This window comes from Leiobunum rupestre, chromosome 11 (genome assembly GCF_980474605.1).
Source record: "Leiobunum rupestre chromosome 11, qqLeiRupe1.1.hap1, whole genome shotgun sequence".
In the NCBI taxonomy this organism is placed as follows: domain Eukaryota; kingdom Metazoa; phylum Arthropoda; class Arachnida; order Opiliones; family Sclerosomatidae; genus Leiobunum; species Leiobunum rupestre.
The window spans coordinates 13622435-13644621 of NC_143394.1; the positions used below are offsets into that span (position 1 = coordinate 13622435).

General features: G+C 35.0%; 1 protein-coding gene across 2 annotated transcripts in view; it reads left to right on the top strand.

Annotated features, from left to right (window-relative positions):
• Nucleotides 1-22187, top strand: part of LOC149921395 (lachesin-like) — a 162396-nt gene that overhangs the window by 116434 nt on the left and 23775 nt on the right. For both annotated transcript variants that reach the window (XM_090163215.1, XM_090163216.1), the window contains exons 3-5: nt 3493-3700; nt 14471-14641; nt 15997-16125. In XM_090163215.1, coding sequence (XP_090019341.1) covers nt 3493-3700; nt 14471-14641; nt 15997-16125 — 508 coding nt within the window. The remainder of the gene's footprint in view (nt 1-3492; nt 3701-14470; nt 14642-15996; nt 16126-22187) is intronic.

The window sequence follows — 22187 nt, forward strand, 5'->3', positions numbered from 1 at the left end:
GTTTATAGAGTTTAGATTTTTTAATCCAGTTTCTCATGTAAGGCAGCCAAAATTGAAACATAATGTAAAAATGTCCTGGTGATTTTTCTTCAAGAGTCTTTAGAGTATTGCACGTCATTTTTGAGAACTTTGATACACATAAATTAAAAGGTGTGGGTAGACATTAAACAGACGCGTACAAACAGCAGTAGTTTTAAATGCATGACCCCCAAAAAGTCATATAAAATCCTATAATTTGGATATTTTGCCCATTTCAAATCCCGCCACTCACAATGTCGGTGAAATTGCTAGATTTAGCTATAGGATAAAGTTCTATACAAAGTCATAGTTTCAATTTTTTAAGTGAAAATCAAAGATTTACTTCACTAAATATAGATTTGTTTTTAAATGCGTAAAGTTAGTAAATGAAATAGCATATAGTCCTATAAAATCCTATAATTTTGGAAAAATAGGCCTATAAAATCTTATATTTTTTGGAAAAATAGGCCTATAAAATCCTATAATTTTTGAAAAATAATCCTATTAAATCGTATAATTTTGGGAAAATAGGCCTATAAAGTCCTATGTTTTTAGAAATCTAATCCTATTTTTCCTGTAAAAAAATTTAAGATTTGAGTGGGGCCCCTGTCATCGTCACAATATACTTTTCTAATTGAAAACGTTTTTTTTAAATAATACATGTAATTTTGCTATAGGGGAGCTTGTGTGCAAAGTTCGTTTTGTTGCGAGGCCCCGGCCGTACGGTTGTTTGCCGTTACAACAACGACAGACGACCAACGCCATCTGCTGACCAATTAGCGAAGTTCCGCGGATGTATGTTAATTTTAAATGCTTATCACTTGTAGTTAAAAGTTCAAAGGCAGAGAAACTCAAATGATTGGTCGCAATAAATCGTCTTAATTAGCGAAATATACTGGTAATGGATATCGGAACCGAAGAAAAACCAGCGTAAGATGTCCGTAATAAGGCAAAAAAAATGTGCCAAGAAAGCGGCCCTTATTGGTGATATATTGGGGTGTTAGAACAAAGGACACTTTACGGGGATGTCCTACGAGGTATTACGTTATGATTAATTGTAATTTACGGCACGGTTTTCCCTGGCCATAGATTGCGGGCCACCGGTCGCGAATGTTACTATATTTAGGGCAGAGCGCCGAAGTCTGTTCGTACAGCAGGGCAGTAAGTGATGGAAGCGAGCGGCTTCTTCGTATTAAGGTTAAGTAGCTCCAGTTCGGTCGCTCTCTTATGGATCGCGGTAAATGCTTTTAGAGCAAAGTCATGACCGTACTTAGGACGGCGCTCATACAGAAGAAATCACGCGGCAATTGAATTAACAAGGGTGGATTATCTGGACCGGGTCGTGCTCGAAATCGAATATATTGACGGCTTCAAAAGTATAGAATTTTGACTGTTTCTACCGGGGTTGGGAGAGCTATGCCTATGTTCGTTAATCCCCATTTTCAATCACGATTTTTCCGAACAAAAATCCAGCTTTTGCGTCAAAACCAACCGCAAGAAGCTTTTCTATCGACTTTTTGTCACGAGAAGCAGATATCTAAATGGATTGGATATAGGCTTATTTTTAAATAAAAGCGCGTTAAAAAAAGCAAAAGCGAAAAGCCTGAAATTTATCGTAATTGAAAACGGGGCTTAACTGACTGAAAAAATAACAAACAGGCCTCTTCGGAAAACTGAATGCTCGGCGAATGTGATGTTTAGTTAAAGAAATGCAAAGTTTCTAAGTCTATAAAACACTTTATTTACAATACCCTTTATAATGTGGGTCTGAAGAATGCTCGTTTTGTTGTGAGCCCGATTCCGGTCCGTTCGATCTGTTTAAGCTTGATGCCGGAATCGCCAATATCCGGCCAATATCCGGTGGGATTTTCGAAATGAACCATCCTTGGTTTCACAATGAAACACATATTTTACAATGCAATGGAAAATATATATACATTTACACAATATTCTCGTTAATTTTACAATTTTTAAACACTTTTAACTTATTGATTTTATTTAAATTTATACGCGATATACCGACATTAATTTGATTTTCTAATTTTAATTGAGTTTACACATGATTACAATAATTATTTAACAAAAAGAGACATACAGAAATTAAGCTCTACAATGGAACGCGCGCTTAAAACATGTAGTGCGTGTAAATTGCGCCACAGTACATTTTCTAGTTCGTCACACGCGTTAGACTAGACACGTGGGGCTGATTTAAAATTCAACGCCATCTTGGTAAATGGTGGATTCCATTAATTTTAACCCGAGTAATTGGTAGCCGATTTGGTTGAAATTTTGTGGGTTGGTTGAACACATCCAGTAGAAAACTATATCGTTCTTCTAATGCATAGAATGCATGGTGTTGATATTAGTAAGGTATAACGACATGACACAAAGCTAGAGTAGCGCTTATCTATGGGTTATACAGGATGTCCACTAAAATACGAAAAATTATAAATAACTGAAAAACTTTTTTTTTAAGAATTTCAAATTTCTATGGAACATTCCTCGTGCAGATAAATAGAAGGTTAATGAATTCAGTGTTGATAATAAAATAATCTGATTAGTTTTAATGTGACTTAAACAAATAATTACTGAATAGTTGACAACGGTTCAATTATGCCACCGTCGGCTACGATACATGCTTGAGCTCGTTTAACGACGGAGTTCATAATGTTGTTCAACATTTCAATTGAAATGTCACGGAAGGCATTAATTATTCTTTCTCTCAAAACTTCAATTTATTGGCTTCGGATTGGTCAAATTTGGTCAAAGCTAAGTTTTATGAACTAACATTATGGCGAGCAACAACTTTCTAATTGGAACCAAATCCGTAAACCCAACGGTTCTCGAGATAGTTTTTGAATGACCTTGAACACATGGTTCAAGGTCATTCAATTTTTCAGTAGTAAATGTACGAGGAATGTTCCATAGAAATTTTTAAATAAAAAAATTCAGTTATTTATCATTTTTTTGTTTTTAGTGAACACCCTGTACCTTATTAACTATTTATTTTATATCGCCAAAACGTTCTTAAGCACTGGAGGAGATTGTACCAGCTAGGAGCAACAAACACAGCACCCCACACAAGGAGAACGCAACCCGTCAAAAGTCGTGGATTTTCTTGCGTACAGTTTCCATTGGTTAGACGCTTTAGCTCCTGCTGCCGTCGGATGGTGAAAATTCGGAAATTGTCTTCCCCCTCTCCGTGAAACGTCCAGCGTAAAGGCTCGTCCAATGAAATTTGTACTCAACACGGCATAAGCGTGTTTAAAGGCTAGCTGCATTCTCCTTAATTGTGTTTGTTGCTCCTACGTACCACAAACTTGAAAATTATTTATGTTTTTAAAACTGTTTGTGAGAGTAACTTAGATAGTAGACTCGTAGGTTCTAAATAACCCAAAAAACTTCGTAATGACACTGATGATATTGGATGAGTGTTTAATATAATCTTTTTATCGATCCTTTTTGGTCCGATAGGTGGCGTGGATCAAGGTGGACAGCCAGACACTGTTGACGATACACACGCGCGTCATCATCAAAGACCCCCGAATTAAAATAACGCACAATAATTTTAAGCAGTGGTTCCTACACGTAAATAAGGTGAAGCCCGATGACAGGGGCTACTACATGTGCCAAATAAACACAGAACCTATGGTCAGTCAACTTGGATTCCTGGACGTTATGGGTAAGCATGACGCCCTTTTTTTTATAAAAATATTAAATCACCAAATTAGGTTTGGTTTCAAAATTATTCAAATCTAAAATAGACCGTTTGACAAATTACGTCAAAGGTGGGAGCGCAGCAATATTCTGAAACCTGTCTAACACCTTGGATTAATTAACACGGGGATATTAAAATTTGCCCATTTTGATCTATTAATTAGAATTTTGATCATTTTTGACCAAATTGACCAAAATTATATTATTTTTCAAATACACCAATTTATCTATATATTATTCCGATATTTCACAAATAATATATTTCAATCAATTATAATCGTTTTTGATCAAATTTACTGCTTTTGATAAAAAAAATTTAAATTAATTATTTTTTTCAATTTTGAAAAAATAAAATATTTCAAAAAATTTCGAAATATTTTTTCAATGTTTGTACAATTTTAAATTTTCTCTCACATTTTTCCAATTTTAGCCATTTTGGATAATTTTCACCCATTTTGTTCAAATTGATCAAAAGTTGATAAATTTTTTCGTCAATTATTTTCTATTTTGTTTATTTTTGCCATAAAAATGTTGAAATTTGTTCAAATGTTTGAGAGAAAATTTCCATTTTTTGTTGTCAAAAATATTTTTCGTTGCCATGGCAAAACGGTTGCCCTATGAATTATTTCCCTTTAGGATTTTTCAAGTTGCATGAAGGTCTACCTATCCCCCGAGGTGGAACAAAATCGGTGGGTTACACTTCGGGATGTCTCCTTGTAAGTTAAATGCGAAAAACTAAGAGGAGTCCTAAGTGTTGTATTCGCCCCTCGGGCCTATAGGCCGAAGTACCGAGCATACATTGAACATTTTGTCCTTTGCTATTTAAACAAATAGATAACTTATGTTACTCAACCTACCACCATAATTGATTTATAATACATTATCATAAACATATATCACAAAATGAAACTACTTACGATTTTTGTAGTTTTCTTTGAGTTCTCCAAAATCCGTTTGCCTCTCGACATATACATAATTGGTTACTAAAATTTACATTTATAAATAAGTACTCTAATGAGAAATCAAGTTTGTAATAGACACGTTCAAAAAACCGTAAGCTATTTAGATAGAATACCTAGCAGATAAAATTATAAGCGTTGAGCAAAACGGTAGCCTCGGATATAAGCTTAAAAAAACTATGACAAAACGCACCATCTACAGCACTTATATCGTTTTGGTATGGGATTTTAAAATCCCATGTCAAAACGAACCAAAAATTGTAGATAGATTGTTTTGCTACGGGAATTTTACCAGAAATGCAAAATGGCAAAACGCTTTTTAATTATAATTAGCTTATTATTTAACTTTCGGTGTTTAATCTTTTACCAGACATAGCTAACCACTTAAGTAATCAAAATTTAGTGTCATCTATATTTTTTCAAAAAAGTTGGATATTTCGTTTTGCCATGGGACAGCCGAGCTTGTTTCCCTAATAAAGCTTAGTGTACCCTAAATGTTATTATCATCCTACTTTTTCACGTTTAACGTAATGCAAAAGTATACTAATAAAGATTATACTAGTTAGTGTACGGAGCTGTTGGCTCGCGTGGCATGCAGGGCTTGCCACCACCCTCCTACGCATTGTAACCCGGCCCCCTGAATTAATGGCTTCAAAAGTCGCTTGATGACTTAGGCCTAAGGTGGTGCCTTGGGTATTAGCCCAGCTGATTATTATTACTATCATAAGTCAAAACTCAATTCTTCAAATTACCTAGCGAGAGAATCGCGAAACATTTTAGCCATTTACAAAGCAATTGCGTAAAAACGTTAGATGTGGATCTAAATAGTGTAGTTAATTTTCCGGAAACATTTCCAGAAAATATTCCGCAAATCGGAAAAATTAGAAATTGAAACAAATTACTTCTTTTTTAACTTGTTATTGATATATAATGTCTAATAACAGTAAACATAATACAAAACATTAATAGTGTTACATTGTAAATCATTTTAAAGCTAGTCTAGAGGTTTAGTTTTACTTTCAGATTCGAAAAAATGAGTCACTTCCCTATGGAAATCTGAAGATCGTGAGTTCGCGCCCGACTCCGGACGGAACGGTTTTCACTATAGAGTTTTTAAAATTAAATTTTACAAAATTGAAATTTAACTCTTCTAAATAATTCATTATTATAATTTTCTAAAATATATAATTTTTAATAAATGTTAAATTTGTTTTATAAAATATAAATTAATAAAACTCTATAGTAAAAACTGTTCGGTCGGGAGCCGGGCGCGAACCCACGATATTCTGATTTCCATAGGGAAGTGAAAATGACACCGAGTTGTTATTATTATCGCGAAACTGTTTGGAATTTCACTATTAAGAATTAACTCAACATTAAATATATCACCTTTTATAAAAAGAAACGATAAAGCTGGAGTTAACGGAATTAAGGATCTACGGATCCCTCCATGTTAAATCTTGTTTAATAGTTTCACAGTGGCTCGGCAGATGGCGGTCTGTACTTAAAATTCAAAAAAGGGGTGGAACTACAACGTACACTCTGTTTGAAAAGTCTTCGACAGCTGAAATTTTTGCCCTCTTTTTAATTCTGTTAAAAAACTATAATAGATAGCTCGATGAAACCAATTGCAACTTTTATTTATTTTCCAATATCTTTCGTTATTTATCGGTTTCGTCCGCCAAAAATTAATAGTTTGGCGGGAACCGTCGAAACTCATTTTTGACAACTGTTTAAATATTGGTTCTACGGCACTGACTCGCGCGTTTTTGAATTCACAATGGTCGATTCATATTTAGAAAGTGGAAAAATTATCCCTCTACAACCAACGGTTGAGAAGTTATAGCGTTTCCAAACTTTCCTCGAAACTAGGAAACACCTAAAATTCATCAAGCGATTATAAATAACGCAACTTCGATGACAATTTGGAAACGCGATAACTTCTCAACCGTTGGTTGTAGAGGGATAATTTTTCCACTTTCTAAATATGAACCGACCATTGTGAATTCAAAAACGCGCGAGTCAGTGCCGTAGAACCAATATTTAAACAGTTGTCAAAAATGAGTTTCGACGGTTCCCGCCAAACTATTAATTTTTGGCGGACGAAACCGATAAATAACGAAAGATATTGGAAAATAAATGAAAGTTGCAATTGGTTTCATCGAGCTATCTATTATAGTTTTCTAGCAGAATTAAAAAGAGGGCAAAAATTTCAGCTGTCGAAGACTTTTCAAACAGAGTGTACATGAGTGCAGCAGGCTTCAAAGCTACAGTAGATCGTTCTTATACATAAATTAGTTCTTGCTAGATCTAAATATATTATAACATCGTTCGCTTATATTGTTCAGGTGATCGTGTTTGAGGGGAAATCTTTCCAATATCGGACACCGCTTCGCTACAAACGGCTTTTCTCTAAAATAACCAATGCGGTAAATCTAGTTTCTGGCCAAGTAGTTTCAATGTTTGTCACGGGCAGTGTTGTTCCTGATTTTCCCTATTTTCTTGTTGTTCTGGAGCACGGGAAAGTTACTGTACACACGGACAAAATGTATCGGATTTTACCGCCGCCAGCGCTGCCGGTAAACGAGAAAATGAAGATAAAAATATCTCTACTATATTTTGCCGTTTTTTGAAGCACTTTGAGCTTGACCAATCAACGAGCGTTACGCTGCCACGTGATATAAGGAGCGATTTTGAAAGTCTTTAAAAGTAGGCCAGCTTTAATCGCACGCTATAGCGGCCAACCCATTTGCAGACATTGGCGCTCAACTCATACAGTTTTGGATATTGACTTCAATGCACAAACCATAGACTAATAAAGCTACGCTATATAGATAGGAACGTCGAATACGGCGAATCGTTCGCCGCGACGGCAGCGCTCCTAGTGTGTAGACCTGGACATTATTAGTTTTTTCTCGTTCGGAGAGTGTGTACCTGCCTAAAGTACAAATAAAGAATTTTTTTGGTTATAAATGTTGAATTTAAAAAAAGGGATTAATTGTTTAGGCAATTAATAAATAAAAATGTAAGACTATCCTAGATTTATCCTTCTTTAATTTAAAATGTGTAAATAAAATAATTAGGTCCTTTTAAGGTTTTAAAATGATAATTTTTTTTAAAATAAGTAGAAATAAAAATGTTAAATCCATTATGTGACTATAAAATTTCTAAAATATAAAAATACTCTGATCTGAAAGCAGTGACAAGCTCTATAAAAGTTGTCCAGGTCTGACCACTAGATGGCGCCACCGCCCAAAACGATCAACACTTTTTTAACATTGACGTTCCTGTCTATGTAGCTTTATTAGTCTATGGCACAAACTATTCTAAATTAATATTCCGCTAGGGGCGCTCAACTCATACGGATATCTTTGCTCGTAGGTTGATGAATTTAACTTAGCGGAATCCAACCAGACCACGGATAGAATATAATAATTTTAGCTCGCTACCTATTTCGATTAGACTGACTATAGTTTTATAAGTGTATCGGGAAATCTAAACCATTATTCGCGCACCGTACTATAATAAACTACAAGTTTTTACGACAAAAATGGCTATTTTATTTTGAACAGTTGGCTAACTTATTTTAGCCCTATGATTTGGGTTGGGCCGTTCAGAGTGTCCCGTACAAGGTTTTAAGACGATCTGACTTTTGAGTCTTTACTCCCGCTGCGTTTCTTGACGCTTCTTCGCTTTATAATCACTGCCAATATCCGTTGGCTTACATTCCTTAGGAGTGGCTTTTACCGCTGTTGAAATACATTTTTCGACCGAAACAAAATATACAATACAAATATTGTGCGGGAAATTCCGTCACAAATTGAAACACATATTTAGATTACAACAAAATAGATTTTTACCCTTTTGTTACATTTAAATTTTATTGATGGACTAAAGTTCTAATTTTTATTTAACTTAAATTCTACACATAATTTATATTTTCTACATAGATTAACATAGAAACTTTAATGACAGGGCTGGCTGCTATAGCGCGAGATCAAAGTTGGCCGTGAGTAGGCTTACGAATTTTTGCGTCTATCACGTGACGGCGTAACACTCGCTGAAAAACAGGTCCTATTTTGTCGCGGCGGTACACCAGAACAACGGGAAAAGGCGGTAAAACGAGACAATAGAGAACCAGCCTTAAAACAACTGTCAGCTCTATCATTGCCACCTGTATTATGAAAAGACCCCTGTTATTAGAGATGGCCATGAATCTATCCGAATCTTCGAAAAAAATGACTTTCGTGGAGAGCGTGGAGCCATCTATTAATGGGAACGGAAGCTAAAATTCAAAATAGCGAAACAATAACGTCGTCAGAGAGCCATTATAGAGTATTATATTTAAACCACTTTTACTCTAATTAGTGAACTTTAACGTAAATTATATATCCCATATTAAATATATTGTAAGCAATTACTATAATTGAAGTAATTGACAAATTTACAAACGAGCCAATCAACGCGAAGCATACTTTTATGTCCCGCCTTTTGGGTCAAAATGTAGCTTCAGCATCTTATTTTGATTTCGACGCTGGCGACATCTGTTGAAAAAAGAGCTACTTCACCTAGAGCCGACACTTGCTTTAAGATTGTCTAGTCCTCTTCCATATTTGCTTCAATATTACGCGCAGCTGAAGGCGGGGCGCGTCGGTGACGTAACTCGAAAGCTATCTGTATAATAAATGAAGAGCGCAATAATCGAGGGTCTTTCGTGAAATATCCGCTCTTCCGGAACCGGATTAAATGGAGCCAATGTATGGTAATCCTTACGCACGTCCGAGTTTGGAGTGGAACGATAGATATTCTAATTAAAGGCTCATTAGTTGGAGATCGACCCGATCTTAAGACGAGCAGTGTATTCCAAATAAACTCGATTAAAGGCGTCATGGATTAGTAGACACCCCCGTAAGCCTCAAGATTTAAATAACAGAGGGCGCTGCGTGGTTTTAAATAAAAGTGACCGTTATCCTTTTCCCGAAACGTCTTAAGTCCCCAGCTGAGAGCAAACCTGAAGCATCTTCACTTACAAAATTCAAGTTTTACTAATATTAAGAATATGTTTATCTCTACTTACGGAAAATGACTTTATAGATCGATTTACAATTTTTAAGGGGCAAATACGACTTTAAACGGGTAATATTCATCCGAGGTAACGTGGTGAGGGCGTTATTTGTTAGTAGATGGCGCTCTGATAGCAGCATGACGTCATAATTTTGATTTTCAACGATTGGTTGAAAGTTTTGAGTTTTTAGTGGAGAACGGTTTTGTCGAGATTAAAAATACAAAATTATCTTCCCTGATTGGATAGTTTAAAATCGTATTATAGTGCCATCTATGGCGGAGAATGTTAACTTCTGTTAAAATTAATTGTTAATTTAAATTACAAAAATTATATATTTTTAAAAAGAATTTAAAGTAATATAATTTAGTAATAAATTAATAACTTTTTAAAAAAAGTTTATTTTTCATAAACTTTATAGTGTCGCCATCTACCTTTAACATTATTAAATAGGAAGGTACCTCGGGTGGATTTCGCCCCTTTTTGCATATAAGAAATGCATTGATGTCTGCTTAAATTATCTACATAAAAAATGCATTTATGTCCGCTTAAATTATCTACATAAGAAATGCATTGATGTCTGGTTAAATTATCTACATAAGAAATGCATTGATGTCTGGTTAAATTATCTGCGTAAATATGATTAAACTGACTACGTAAGAAATGCGTTGATGTCTGCTTAAATTATCTGCGTAAATATGATTAAACTGACTACGTACGAAATGCATTAGAAAAATTAAATATCTATGTAAAACATGCATTGAAATATGGTATGCATCTACGCAAAATGCATTAAAATATTCTTAAAATATCTGCGTTAGAAAATCATCTAAAGGGCCGAATTCGAGTTTGAAAAAATTTACCACTTGGTAGCAGATACGACCCATCATATTCTGGAAACAAGCGCGTGAAACTGGTTAAATTCAAACGCCGGTGTGTCCCTTGAAATATTCTTAAAATATCCACGTAAAAGATGGTTTTAATTATTATTAAAACATCTAGGTAAAAGATACATTTAATATTCTTAAAATATCCAAGTAAAACATGCATTTAAATATTATTAAAACATCCACTTAAAAGATGGTTTTAATTATTATTAAAACATCCCCGTAAAACATGCATTTCAATATTCTTAAAACATCCCCGTAAAACATGCATTTCAATATTCTTAAAACATCCACGTAAAACATGCATTTCAATGTTCTTAAAACATCCACGTAAAACATGCATTTAAATGTTCTTAAAATATCCACGTAAAACATGCATTTAAATGTTCTTAAAATAACCACGTAAAATATGCATTAACTTATTCTTAAACTTTCTACGTAAAAAGCACTGAAATATATGTAAATTTCCAACGTAAAACATGATGAAATATTTATATTAACGAACCAATAAGCGCCATTAAACAAATTTCAGAAAAAAAAAACACAAAATTTAAACTTCGTTTTCAATCTGAAACAAAAACAGGTTTAGACCTGTTTCCCAAAAACATTTGTTTTAGCCACCAAAAGAGAGGACGCAATCCGGGTCGGCGCGTAAACTCAAAATCGGGGGGAAAAATCTAAAAGCCTTATCTCGCGCCTCCCAACTAAAAGCCTTCGTTTTCTACCTCCGCATTTGGCTCCCAATTCTTCTATTCTCCAAAGGGCTCAAGAAATGGATGAAAAAAGAGCCAAAACTTGAGATGGTGAGCCAAAGAAAGAGAAAGGAACTATTCAAATTTAACCGCAAAAAAGGTTGTGTTTTTTAGAGAGGCATCCGTGATTTAAGAAAAGCTAAAAATAAAAGGCGTCGGGTTTTAGATTGGCGTTGTCGCTGGGAATAGGGGGCGCTGGCGGATCATATTCCTACAGGTATAATGGACTGTCACCTTGCCGAAGAGGGAAATTCGTCAGGAAGGGGAAACGGAGGCTGCCAAAGTACATTGGGAAATAGGAAATAACGGGGGAAGGGGGAGGCAGAATGCGTTTCCTCTCGTTTTTTGCGTCTTTTCTAGCCCAGACCAAACCTATTGAGGCGAGACCTGAGAGAGTGAGCTAGTCATTTTTCAGAGTTCAAAGTCAATTGATTTTTTGTCCCTCGGCGTCCCGTCCCCCATTTCGATCCTAAGCAGGCCGAGACTCGCCCGTCTGAGAGTGGGGGAAGGAAACGCAAAGCCCCCAAAGTTGAGGCATTTGTATGGATAGTTCTACGTTTTTTTTCTCCCTTCTTCATCATTCGCGAGTCTTTCCCCACCACGACTCTCTTTTACCGATAAAAAATGTCTCATAGGTTTTTATCGCGTCATTTTTTTCCCGCTTTTTTTTCGTCCCTTCTTCCTTCCCCTCTTGTTTTTATTTTCCTCTGAGCATGACGGGAAGGGTTGAGCCTTTTCTTTTTCTTACTTTCTTCTCTTACAACCGGTAAAAGTGGCGCTGCGTGTTACCAGAAGTGCACGTTTTTATTAGGTGGTCTCTTTTCACCTGTTCTCGGACTAAAAGTGTACTCTAAAACGTTTCATTCGCCTGTTCCGGGGATGAGAATTACTCCGGCGCATGAACTATTCGCTTGTTCCGGTGTTTTAGGGCTACTCTTTTTACTCCTTCTGAAAATGAGAAGTAAAGAGAGTAAATCGGATTTTGTCGTCTGCTAGCCAGAATTTATCTGCTTAAGAGACCCCAGGCAGTCATTTTCGAAAAACGGTTTTACTCCAACTCAAACTATTCGCCACCAGAGAATAGGAGTAAAATGACGTCATAGCCTGACCTTTCTTACCCTACTCCGTAATCGCGGAACAAGCGAAAAGAAATTATCTATTGTCAAATAAATAAGAGACGACTTAGCCTTTTTAGTTAACATAGAGTCACCTAGTGGCAAACTAGAAAACCTCAGTTAGCTGCTGGCTTTCGTCTGCTAACAAGGAGACATCCCGAAGTGTAACCCACCGATTTTGTTCAAACTCGGGGGATTGGTAGACGTTCATGTATGATGAAAAATCCTAAAGGGAATTTATTCAATGGTCAATTTTGATGTTGTTATTGTCAATTTTTATTTATTTTTTCTTTTTTGGCATTTTCGAAATTTTGAAATTTGTTCAAATTTTTCACAGGGGGGGGGGGGGGGCTAGGAATCGGTCAGAATCGCATGTTATTTTCAATGGGAAAATTTCCATTTGTTGTTATCAAAAACATTTTTCCCTATGATTAGATTTATACGGTAAAATAAAAATAAGTAGGCTTACTTTTGAATGTGTTTAAAAAATTTGAATGTTTATTGTACTATTTAAATTAAAAGGTGGTAAGATGACTTGGGACTAGGGTGGTGCCTTGGGTATTACCCTAACTGATTATTATTATTATTATTATTATTATTATTATTATTATTATTATTATTATGATTATTATTATTATTTTTTTTAAGTAATATAGAGTAGGGTCTTTCTATTGGTTTAATAGCCACCATTTTTCTCAAAAGGTCAGGTAATTTGTTTGCTAAGCAGATTTCTTACTTTTAGGTGATAGCCAATCATCTGCTTAGCAGAACAAATTTAATCAGCTTATGAATTTCCCAAGTTCGCCACTACGTGGCTCTATATTTTCAGAAATGGCTAACAAAATATAACCAGAGGCTTATTATTCCAAAGTACCCCGTAATTTCAAATGGACGCATTGTCTTCTGTATTTTCTCTGTTATTCCATACTGGTCAGAAATCTTATAAAGTTTTCTGCTTGTCTCCCATTCAACTGAATTCCCATTGGACCGAATCCTACCAATTTGGTGGATTTCAAATAAATTTACGAGGAACTTTTCATATGCAATAATTAAATATCATTTTATTCAAGCTAACCTAACCTAACGCAACCCAAACTAACCCAACCTAACGCAACCTAATCTAACCTAACGTAACATATAACCAAACCCATACCCCAAACCAATTTTATACCCTAAACCAAACTCATACACTAAACCAAACCCATACCCTAAACCAAACTTATACCCTAAACCAAACTCATACCCTAAACCAAACTTATACCCTAAACCAAACTTATACCCTAAACCAAACTCATACACTAAACCAAAACCATACCCTAAACCAAACTCATAGACTAAACCAAACCCATACCCTAAACCAAACTTATACCCTAAACCAAACTCATACCCTAAACCAAACTTATACCCTAAACCAAACTTATACCCTAAACCAAACTCATACACTAAACCAAAACCATACCCTAAACCAAACTTCTACCCTAAACCAAACTCATACACTAAACCAAACCCATACCCTAAACCAAACTTATACCCTAAACCAAACTCATACCCTAAACCAAACTTATACCCTAAACCAAACTCATACACTAAACCAAAACCATACCCTAAACCAAACTTATACCCTAAACCAAACCCATACCCTAAACCAAACTTATACCCTAAACCAAACCAAACCCTAACCCTAACTCATAGGGATATATTTCTTTGAAAATATTGTATATTTATTCATTCGGTTGAATGGGACCCCGCCAACTTGGTGCTATTTTCATACATATATTGGCTATATATTGATTCGGTCTAATAGGAATTCGGTTATATGCTAGAACACCAAGTTTTCTAGTTCATAAATGATGTGGTAAGCTTAACATATGTCCCAGAAAGTTTTATTAAAGTAGGAGAGATTAGAGACATCCAAGATATAATCTTTTAACGTAATGTTTTTCCTCGTGTCCGTTTCAAGTGCCTCCGAGTTTCGTGGACGAAGAGACCAGTTCGGACGTCGTGGTGGACGAAATGGCTCGGGTCAGCCTGAAATGCGAAGCCAAAGGTTACCCGACACCTTCCATCGTCTGGAGGAGAGAAGACGGCAAAGAAATCAATTCCGGGTCTCTCTCAGGCCGCCGGAAGCCCGGTAATGTCAACAGGAATCCAACACCAGTTTCCCTCAATTACCGCTAGGTGTCGCGCCTCTATCCTGTTTGTCGAGGCGCGCCAATAAACCACCCCAGCGCCCCGTAGCGCCGCCCTGGGAAGAAAGAGTCAGCCGATATAGTCCGTCGTATAAGGTTCCAACCAAATAAAAGTCTCGATTGCGCTCGCCCAGATCGCCCAAATGAGCTTCACCGACTCGGAAAGGCGGGTATAAAAAACTCTCCACAGCCAGAGGGCGCTATCCTCGCCATAACAATCCTCGCCGTTTTAGCCGTCGGAGTAAGAATGGGGAATGAAAAAAAAACCACCTTAATCGACGGAAGTGGCTTTGGCGGACCCCAGAGCCCGATCGAGTTACCCTGCCAGCCCCGCTATTGGTTAATTTTTACTTTAATATCAAATTGGTTTTGAAATTTATCGTTTAGTACAATTTGGCAAGATGGACGGACGGTTGACTTTTGTTAATATTAGTCTCCTCTTTTAGAAAGTAATTTAATCGCTCGAGTTCATCCTAGAACAGATGGCGCGAATTTTAAAATTTTATTTAATTACTCGAACTTCTATTTTAATAACATAACTTTAAATTAGGAGTTAGGTACTTACTTTTGAATAATTACACCGTATCTCGAAAATTTAAGTTTTAGAAACTATCATCTAAATTTTTTCAATTTAAAACACAATTTATTGTTCATATGGTGAAATGAAATCAGCCCAAATATTTTAAGTAAGTGCTTAAATTACTATATTTTTACTGTCGGTAAATATATATTCTATTTTATAAAACAGAATCAATGTGGGATTTTTGTATTTTGTATATAATTATTTTATCATATATTTGAAATCCACGGACAGTAATAATTTTAATATTTGTAATACGATTTAAAATATTTTAATAGAATGAAAATTGTTCAAAACCATTACGCAAAAATCGTATAAACAATTTGATTTCAAAAGTTTATTATTGGCTGACGCATCTTGTTTTATATTGTGAATAGAATTTCTTGAATCTTTAAAAGAAAATTGTACCTGTCGCAAAATGAACAAGGGTTTCTTTTTCACCGCCAGGGTGCAGAGCCGTCGGGAAGAGGGACATCATTAGGGGTTACCCGTTATTGATTGCTCATCAACGCGACGCCTGATAAAGTAGCACCCACCCAATCCCCCGTCTTTGGAGATAAATTATTTTTGTAACCAAATTAAATTAGCTTTATAATGTCTAGACACTTTCAAGAAGGGGAGGCAAAAGCGGGGGGGGGGGGGGTGGCACTAGTTTTCAGACTTTAACGACTTGTTTATGCTAGTTGAGCTAATATTTTCGTTTTAATGTTTTTCCAGTTAAAACCGTTGAAGGTGATTATCTGAACATAAGTCAAGCAACACGCGAAGACATGGGCGCTTATTTGTGCATAGCGTCTAATGGCATTCCAAATTCAGTTAGCAAGAGAATTTTGCTGCAAGTAAATTGTAAGTATAGATACATTCTGTTTTCTTTACTGTTTAATCATAAATTGAAATTTACGTGCGTTTTTGGCTTGTGTATATTATAGTTGGAAAAATTAGAAAATAATTGGACTTTAACACAATAAATAAAAAGAATAAAAAAGAATAAAAGATTTTATTGCGTAAAAGTCGAATTTATTTTCTAATTTTTCCACGTGTTCAACCATACTTTACTAGGGTTCTTCACTCTCATTGAAAATAAATGATTTAAAAAAATTGAAAGTGGTCTTGCCCAACTTGTGGAAATGTTGCTCTTACGTCACAAGACACAGCTTTATTTTTTTCCGCACGAGCGATTAGCACGTGCACTAGAAAAATCTAGATTCCTCTGGCGACTGTAGCGCGCGCTTGTAGACTTCTAAAAGTAAGAGACTGTGACGAAAGAGCTACATTAAAAAAATAAGGCCACGTTACTTTATAAAAATTACTACTCGCGACCGAAAACTATCGCTACGCCCCCTTTGGTTCGCCATTGAAACCTAGATACGTAATGGGTAAAGCAGCTAGACACTATTAGCTTTTCCTAATCGTTATTTGTAAATTTGATTTTATAAGTAATGATACTTTCATTTTAATAAAAATCTTCCATTATTTAATTATATTTTGATAAGTTTATTTAAGATTTAACGTTCTTATGAGTTTTTAATTTGTCAGTAGCAGACGCTAGATAATAGGCGCTACCTAGGAGAAGCTAGAGCCGTTACGCCACATAGACTCGTTTCGGTCGCGAATTGCCTCGAAGTACATGTTTAATTTTAGATTCCCTCACGTAAGAGTATGCTAAAAACTTCTGGTGTGACTAACCAAGGAAACTGTAAATTGGTAATACCTTTGCATTAAGTTAAGTCATATTATTTGGCTTGAGTTCGTGTGACCAAAAGTAGATTTTATATCTGTGACGAGATAATTATCCATATTTCTATATTGATCATGTTATTTGCTGGAATTCATATCTAATTTTTCAAAATACTTTTGGGAGACACTAATTTTCGCAAACAAACTCTTTTTGCAAACTTTGCGCAAGTTTTGATATTTTCAGAAATAGCCAATAGTTCGCCAATCAAATACTAATTTGCACAAGATTTTGGCAAAATTTTTCAGATATTGATAAATTCTATTCTATTTACCTCAGATATCATAGTTTGCAAAAATATACTATTTTGCGCAAGGTTTTTGCAAACTTTTCATCGATATTGATATTTTCAATTCTAATATAAACCACAGATATCACAGTTTGCCAAAATATACTATTTTTCGCAAGGTTTTTGCAAACTATGATATCTGAGGTATATTTTATTGAAAATACCAATAATAGGGAAACGTTTGCAACAACCTTGCGCAAAATAGTATATTTTAGCAAACTATGATATCTGAGGTAATTAGAATTGAAAATATCAATGTCTGATAAAATTTTGCAAAAATCTTTCGCAAATTAGTATTTGATTTGCGAACTATTGGCTATTTCTGTAAATATCAAAACTTGCGCAAAGTTTGCAAAAAGAGTTTGCTTGCGAAAATTAGTATGTCCCCTCCATGGAAACCGGGTGGGGAGTCAAAAACTCAAAACATTTCGCCGATAGCTACTATATAGGTATCCATTTTGTTGAAGCGACAAAACTGACGAAAATTAGATTTATTTGCTTTAAAGTTTAAAAAAAAATAATATCGTTATGGGCCTTAAGCAAAACCAGATAAGATTTTAAACCCAGGTTATTTACATAAATAGCAAATGACGACAGGAATATCTACGAAAAGAGGTTGGCAAAGTTTATCAAATTAGGCCTTTGTGGTGTTCCCTTTTACAATTACCTTCGGTATCGAATAAAAAGACAATATTCGGTCTCTATTTCTAATTGAACTAATCGAACAATTTTTAACAAGACAGGTAACCATTTTTAACGTGAAACTAAATTCTTAATCATTTTAAAATAATTAAAATCCGCAAACAGACGATTGAAACTGTTAACCCTCGCCAGAAGAAATTAGGGGGAAGTACGCTTCTAGTCAGCTTTGGAAAGGCGTCACTTTTCACGAATTTTCGCGCCAAAACGGTTTGGCGGGAAATCGCGGATGAATACATCGTTTAAAAAATCAATTTTTCTTAAATAGAACAATTGTAACATAATGTCCTTCTCATTCTCTGCTAACTGAGCTAAGGCGTATTTGCTTTCGTCGTTTATAGCCGAGTTGAATCAAAACAAAAGTGGAACTACTTTTTCAGTTTGGTTTATTATGCGTAAAAAGGCATTTTCGTGGGTCACACGACGACTTCTATGGCTCAAAGCTACAGATACGTACTTCCCCTATTTTCTTCTGCCCTCGCGTATTAGTAAGAACTCTACACCAGCAAAATGGCGTTATTGTACGGTTCATTCTTGCTCAAATTACAAATATTACATATTTATTCTTGGTACATATATCTTTACTTGGAACTGCGTTATTGATGACGTAGGGATGCAAACTATTTATACGCATTTTTGATTTAAGGTATTGATATTAGTTTAAATACCTTATAAGGTTACGTTTGTCAAAGCCTTCGAAAGTAAAATGATTAGACGCTACGACAACAATGGCAAAAAGTCACCCCACCTTTTATCTGATGCACTAGTGTCCAAACACAGATTTCGTCGTCGTGAGCTCTTCCGTAGAGAAATAAATATTAGTCTGAAAATCTGAGTTATGAGAAGATCGTCTGCAATAGACCTTTGAACCAAAAATCAAGAATATTATCTGTATGCTGCGCAAAAACGGAAGATTGTTAACCAACTAATCAAATAAACTAGAGTTTCAGAAGCCAGAAAAATCTATGAATTCCGCTTAGACGTTGGAGTTGATACACTTGCTAAGTCCGAGAAAGTGTTTATTTACACTAACAAGGAGAGTACCCGAGGTGTTTATTGCCGATTTAGTTCAAGGTCGGGCGTAATGTAGACCTATATGAGATATGCAATTTCCCAAAAGGAGACGTTGCACTACCCATTCGATTTGCCATGGCAACCGAAAATGTTTTTGACCACTTACAAACAAAATAAAATTTTTTCCTTATTTTACCCAAAATTTGTTACAAATTTACCCTAAAAATGTTTCAATTTACCCAAACTTGATGAAATTTACCTAAATGTGGTCCAAATTACCCATTTCATGATTTTCAAAAATTTTCAAAATTTTCGTAGCTAGGACCCTGTGAAACCGAGAAAATCCCATGCATTTTTAAATGGAGATTTTATTGTTTTAAGTGATCAAAAACATTTTCGGTTGCCATAGCAAATCGAATGGGTAGTGCAACGTCTCCTTTTGGGAAATTTCATATTTCATATAGGTCTACAAGGAGAGAAAAAAGCCCTGTTCAAATTACATGAAAGTGTTGGAAGCAGGGGATGCCAAGACGTTTCTGTAAATATAACAGCTTATTCCCTATTATAATTTTACAAGTAATTTTATGTTAATTTAACATGATGAAATAGCTGTAAATAACACAGTAATAAAGTCTGTCAAATCAACATGAATAACAGTCTGGAGTACGTGAACCTTATACGTAATTTAATTGGCATATTCAAGTTGGTTTTACACATCCGTCGGTAGAAATTACTTTTTACATCTCAGTAAATTCGATAAGTAGCAAATAATTAAATCAACAAACATTATTGTAGAAAATACACTAACACTTTTAGTCAAATTTACGAATATGAAACTGAATTTTTGACGTGGTAGCTAGAGAAAAACCAGCTAATATGCAGGGCCGATCTCACATTTTCTAATAATATATATAATTAAAAGGTTATGCGCACAGACAATTCATTGAAATCCGGGGCTAAACGGGTCAAATCTCTCAGAGAGACCCAATAATGCACATTTGCACAATTTCTTCTTGGGTTTTTAGAAATTAGCCTTATGTTCAGTTCTTTTTGGTTAGTATTTTTTAAAGTTTCACGCGTAAGGTTGATTTCTAGTATATAGCTAAGGTAGCCTACGTAAAGAGACTATATTTCAAAATATAGCACGATTTTAATTTACATGTTTACGTAATTACTGATACACAGCTATTTCACTAGTAAAAATGATTTTGTTTAAAAAATAACAATAATGTCTGAAGACTTTGGTACAAAATTTTACATGTTTTACGAGGCAACTGGGTTTTCAGGTTTGCCAGATAGGTACTAATCTAATTGTGAGCCTCTCTGGTTCAAGAGAAATCGGGCACTGGCAGAGCCTTTAGCCTCTCTATAAACCAAAGTAAATAATCACGTAAGTAGTATTTTACCGAATTATTGCTGTAAATCAATTCGACAAACGACTAAATATTAAAACGCTCTTTTCCGAAAGAAACACTAGCTTAGGTTGTAAAAAATATCTCACGGTTTTTATATTTATTAATCTTTCTTATTTATTTCTTACAATTTGTATGACGTTTTAATTAAAATTTAATTAAAACCATTTGAGGCCGATAATGGATGACTATAACCACAAAACATATCATGACTCTATCATTAAAAGATTTCAAAATAGAGTTTAGTCAATCCCTGCCTTGGGCAGTGCACCCAAAAATATAATTTTGGGCAATGTGGGAATCGAAAACATTTCTAAATAACTTCTTGGTCTGCAGGGTGAAGGATTATCAAAGAAATTACCATGCATTATGCGTAATTAAATTGACGGGGTTCAGATGCTATTAACTAAGTAGATGAAGGGTGGTCGTACGGGGCGCACCCCCACAGCAATGAAACAATAAATAAAACTGTTTAATAAATCTGTGTGCTGAAATAACCAGTTTTTCAAAAATACTGGCTCTCCGATGAATTATACGTTTGAGTTTTTAAATTGAAATTAATGGATTCCAGTATATCTACAGTGTCAGATATGCTCAATGTTTTTAAAGAACTTCAATGTTAATCTTACTGAAGCTAGCCGTTTAAGTACATATCTGTTATTCAAGTAAATTTTACATAATGAACTGTTAATTTTACACTCTCGATGTGGGTAATAAATACAGCTGCAAATATTCCTGAACATTTTTACAATGTCCTTCTGTACATTTTGCAAGACCAACCCATTTTTATAGAATACAGGCCATTTATGTACTTATGTTCCTGTATAAAAAAAAGTATACGTGTAATTTGTACAGTATTATTCTGTACTAGTTGTACACACACGTTTCATGTTCATATCTTCTGTTAAATTAAAGGATAACAGTAATTATCACAGGATTATTCTGTGCAAGTGATATACAGACGGTTCATGTAAAATTATCCTGTTAAAACTAGGGTTTTTTTCTCTCAGTGTACATTACGGCCGACTTTGAACAAAATCGGCAATAAACACCTCGGGTACTCTCCTTGTAAGAAAGAATGGATATGTTGAGCTCATTTTTATCGTTTTTCCCAATCCAGCTGACGGTCGACTAATATGCTCCTACCCTTAAGAGTCAATCTAATAAGCCCTTTATCTCATCCGTTCCCTAAACCCTTTCGTCTTCAGACGTCTTGGAACACACGCAATGACATATTTCATTCCTCCCTCTCTCATGACTTCGTCTCAAAGTAGTTACTCTCCCGACAGTATAAATTAATACATTTTTGCTTCAAAGGTTTATTTTAATAGTTATTTCAAACTACTACAGTGAAAACAACTCTTTAAAATGGTTATAACTTCAATGTAATCGGAATACAAAACAACTTCACAGAGTTGAATAATTCGCTTAAGCTCTTTAACCACAGCCAAGGCTTAAGGCTTCATACAATGATTGATAATTTTGAAGTCCATTTTGCGTAATTTCGTTCAAAGTTAAGCATTTATTTTCGACAAAAGTTTTATATTTACGAATCAGTTATGTAAATTTGAACAATCTAACCTTTTAAAATCATCTATACTCCAAATAAATCTCAAAGGCTTATTGTTAACGACAAAATCCCAAGGCTTAGACGCCAGAAAAATCTGTGAATTTAACGTTCATACATTTTCATGAGTTACAACTTTGAAAAGATCAGAAAAACTACAATACTAACGTGGTAAGAGCCGTTGGAATTGAA